The sequence below is a fragment of the Spinacia oleracea genome, chromosome 3, assembly GCF_020520425.1.
Source record: "Spinacia oleracea cultivar Varoflay chromosome 3, BTI_SOV_V1, whole genome shotgun sequence".
Classification (NCBI taxonomy): Eukaryota; Viridiplantae; Streptophyta; class Magnoliopsida; order Caryophyllales; family Amaranthaceae; genus Spinacia; species Spinacia oleracea.
The window spans coordinates 36,922,974-36,927,178 of record NC_079489.1 but is presented as its reverse complement, the minus strand read 5'-3'; the positions used below and the strand labels follow the sequence as shown (position 1 = coordinate 36,927,178).

Genomic DNA, 4,205 nt, shown 5'->3' with positions numbered 1-4,205 from the left:
TGCCCAATATTTTCAACAAGAAATATGGAGTACTCCCTCCGTCCCTTAATACTCGCACCCGTTTGACCGGTGCGGAGTTTAAGACAATTGAATTGACTTATTAATTTAATGGGTGTTAGTTGATAGTGGAGTATTTTTTTAATATAGTTATTGAGAAATGTGTAAGGGGTGGAGAGTGGTGAGTGAGGGGTGTGAATTTTTAAATGATTTTTTGTAGGGAGTGGGGGTGTAGGTGGGTTAGTACGTAAGTGTGAGAAATAATATAATATTTGTAAAGATTTTCATTTATAGAAACGGTGCAAGTATTAAAGAACGACCCGTAAAGAAAAGCGATGTGAGTATTAAGGGACGGAGGGAGTATTAATTTGTGTATTTTTCAGGTCGTGTATTTCTTTTGGGTACGTATAAAATGGTACTCCGTAATTACACACGGTCACGGCGGGAAAGCACAAAAATTGGGACACGGGAGAGAGAATTGGCGGGAAGAATTCTACTCCTCTATATATACCTTCTGCGTCATTTCTATCACTAAAAACTTCAAAGCTTAACTTATTCCTTTCTTCAGTTCCAGGCGTTTCTATCTCTCCAAAACCCAAAAGAATCCCCCACAAAAATGGCGAAGAAAAAGAAATCTAGGGTTTCCGACGAATCAACAGCTGAACAAGGCGAATCGGAACAACATCAAGAAGACGCCAAGATGGACGAAGATGAGGGTTCTTGTTCGCAGACGAACCTTTACGAGGTACGGAATTGTTCTGTAATTTTACCATTTTCGGTATATTAGGGTTTTGGTATTCCATTTATGATTTCGGGATTGTCTGATTGATTGAGAAATGGAAGGCAAAACTGGATTGGAAACCCTAATTGTATAGGAGTATTTGATTTTAGAGTTTAATTGTTGCTGAGGACCAAATATGCAATTTTATTTTGAAGCTTATTTCCGAGAATGGAGTTTAGAATCTTTTTTATTGTCGTTCCACAAATTGTGAAATTGTTCACAAAACCTGGGCTTTTGCAGTTAATGCTTATATTTATAATTACTCCTTTTGGATTGAGAACTGAAAGTTGATCATACCCAGATACCCTAAGAATTTTCTGCTCAGGTGATATATACGAGTAGTATTAATCTCAACTCTTTGATTAACATACAAATATTATTAGGTGAAACTATTGAAATAATCGTGCTACGACTAATTAGAATATGCTTCTTATAATTGTGTTGGCTCATAACATTATGGCCTGAGCTTGTTCACATAACCACGATCGAAAACTTGAGAAACAATAAGCCTTTCTGCAACTGCAAGTGCATGTTTTTGTGAGATTTCTATATGATTTGTCTACGAAGATGGAAGGTGTTGGAAGCCAATTCTAAGCTTTAAGCCCTGCCCAGCTTTGGCGAAATACTATTAGAGTGGATGGTTTTTCTATGGATTAGATGTTCAACTTTGTTGAACCCATTTGTAGTTGATAAATGAAATTTGATCATAGCCTCAACTTTCTCGGTAGGTTAATTTATAGTTTCAATCTTAATTTATTATAAAAATTGCATTAAACTTACAAAAATCTTACAAGATAGCATTTGTTGTGCAACAAATAATTCGGAGACTATATTTAAAGAAGATGGCAGGTACTGGTTGCCAATTGCTAACCATATCCCTGAACTGCTCAGTGAAGAATATTTGTGCAATTCTGTTGTTTGAGCAGTTTTGTGGTGTATTCTCCCTTATTGTCTTTTAAGATATTGGTTGTGATGGTTGAAATTCATAAATGTGTAGGTTCTTGGTGTGGAAAGCACTGCATCTCAACAGGAAATTAGAAAGGCGTACCACAAGTTGGCGTTGCGACTCCATCCTGATAAGAACCCCGGTGATAAGGTATTGACCTTCATTTCTCTGGAGCTGCTGGATTATTTTTTACAAAATTTAAAATTTCAATGGACGTCTTTCTTGCTATTACAGGAAGCGAATGAGAAATTTCAACAGCTCCAGAAGGTGATGTCCATTCTTGGTGATGAGGAGAAAAGAGCCCTTTATGATCAGACCGGAGTTGTCGATGATGATGTGAGTTGTTCTGGAAGCACTTATTTCCTGTAGGTAGATAAAAATTAACTATAAACTTTGGAGATAATAGTATGTCTGTGTGCATTCAAATGATAAAACAATGTAGAATTCACCTACTCACACAGGATACAAAAAATGTTTAGTGCTTTCTTGTAGATATCCATGCACTTGAGTAATGAAGCTAAATAGCTAATTGTCACTTGGTTTTGTCCTGGAATTTCAATAGCATTATTCATGTTCTTCGGATTGCAAGATGCAAAGTCATCTGTACATAGGTTAGGTTAGTTTGATTCTGATTTTTTTTTTTTTCATTTTTTCTTTTTTTCTTTGTGATTGGTAGGATCTTACCGGTGATCTAGCTCAGAATTTGCAGAACTTCTTCAGATCCATGTACAAAGAGGTTAGCTTATGCTTTTTAAAAGCTAATTAACAATGCATTACAAGTCTTGTTTTCCATAAGCTGAAGTTGGTGTGTGCACTTCCAGGTCACTGTGGCTGATATTGAAAAGTTTGAAGCAAACTACAGGGGATCTGATACTGAGAAAAACGATTTGATCAACCTCTACAAGAAGTGCAAGGGTAACATGGCAAGGTACTTTATCTTCCTTTTATGCATTCCCTCCTTCATTGGCACACGAGCTTGATATTTTCTTGTCTTGTATTCTAGGCTCTTTTGTTCAATGCTATGTTCAGACCCTAAGCTGGACTCTCATCGATTCAAGGATATTCTTGATGAAGCAATAGCTGCAGGTAAGAGAATTTGTGCTGTCTATAAGCGGAAAGTTTTTAAATGCTGGGGTATGAGGGTGATGTATTAAGTTATTTCACTTGGGCTGTGTCATGCAAACTTCTGTGCAGGAGATCTGAAGGAGTTTAAATCCTACAAGAAATGGGCTAAGGAGGTATCTGAAATTAAACCACCTACAAGCCCTTTGAAGCGAAGAAAGACGTAATTTCACTTGCCATTACAATCAATATAGATTGTTTTTTGAGCACCCGAGATCTTCAAAGCCTGGCCTTACTCTTTTTTTTTTCTTTTTCTTTTTTGTGTTTTCCCACCTTCAGGTCTGGAAAAAAGAAGGCAGATTCTGATCTATATGCAATGATATCTCAGCGACGAAGTGAGAGGAAGGACAAATTTGATTCAATGTTTAGCTCTTTGGTGGAGAAGTACGGGGGGCAAAGTACTTCAGAACCAACAGAGGAAGAGTTTGAAGCTGCACAGAAAAAATTAGTGAGCAAAGTGTCGTCAAAGAAATCTCGAAAGAAGTAGCATGGCAAGTTTGAACCCAAAGAAAAGTTTAGTTTTTGTAAAACAGACGGGGTGTGCAGTTAGTACTGATTTATACTTGTTTCTAGTACTGTTTCTGTTAGTGGAACTTGTTAGTAATGTATGTTCTTGTTCTAGTTCTTGTTCAAGTCACGAAAATGCCAAGTTTAACGCATTGCATTCTGTATCGTTATGTGATCTTCATCATACAGTGGAGTATTAGGAGGTTCTCCATAAGCCAAGTTATTTACTAGGATAAGAATCATAAAACACTTATATAAATGACTTAGTGATCTACCCAAACCGGCTTTGACTAAGAATTGAAATTAAAATAAACAAAACATGACCCAAAACATTAGTAACATGACCATCTCAACATTCATTTTTCCTTAGCTCGACCTAGCATAAATGTATCGCATTTAACGCGGTAACATTTGTTTGATTTGATGTTCTTGGCCTTTAGTATGAGTGTATAATACGAAGTATGTTTTATCATTATTTTCTTAGTTGTTTTGACAGAAGCATAAACATTGTTAATATGAAATTAATCTATAATAAAGTCCCTACCTTGATAAGAACACAAATTCAACAATTTGGAATAAACAAGGGGATTTACCGTATAAGTTAACGGAAAGTTAACGACGTCGGTCAAAAAGGTACTTCGGTATATTTTCCCAAACTTCAAGGTATTTGGTGCATTCTAGAAAATTTAGGGATACTTGGTGCATTTCGTTAAACCTCATGGGCATTTCATGAAAAAACCGTTAAAGATTTTTTTTAATAACCAATTAAAGATGGTTACTCCCTCTGTTTCTGAATGCATGATTGACCCAGTTTACTTTTTGATTCTCCCCTTTGAATTTACCCCATACTAT

The 4,205-nt window shown here is 36.2% G+C and overlaps 1 protein-coding gene across 1 annotated transcript; it reads left to right on the top strand.

Moving 5' to 3' along the window:
• Positions 1-471: 471 nt before the first annotated feature.
• LOC110804747 (chaperone protein dnaJ 6) lies at positions 472-3,467 on the top strand. Its single transcript, XM_022010353.2, has 8 exons — positions 472-742; positions 1,776-1,874; positions 1,959-2,060; positions 2,401-2,460; positions 2,546-2,652; positions 2,728-2,810; positions 2,919-3,009; positions 3,126-3,467. The coding sequence occupies exons 1-8, from the start codon at positions 614-616 to the stop codon at positions 3,331-3,333; spliced, it is 879 nt and encodes a 292-aa protein (XP_021866045.1). The 5' UTR covers positions 472-613; the 3' UTR covers positions 3,334-3,467.
• The last annotated feature ends 738 nt before the right edge of the window (positions 3,468-4,205 follow it).

Excerpts from the sequence above, each read along its gene's own strand:
- LOC110804747 (XM_022010353.2), top strand. The coding sequence starts at position 614 with ATGGCGAAGAAAAAGAAATCTAGGGTTTCCGACGAATCAACAGCTGAA. Across the intron at positions 1,875-1,958 it reads ATAAGAACCCCGGTGATAAG|GAAGCGAATGAGAAATTTCA; the intron begins GTATTGACCTTC and ends TTGCTATTACAG. Across the intron at positions 2,653-2,727 it reads TGCAAGGGTAACATGGCAAG|GCTCTTTTGTTCAATGCTAT; the intron begins GTACTTTATCTT and ends CTTGTATTCTAG.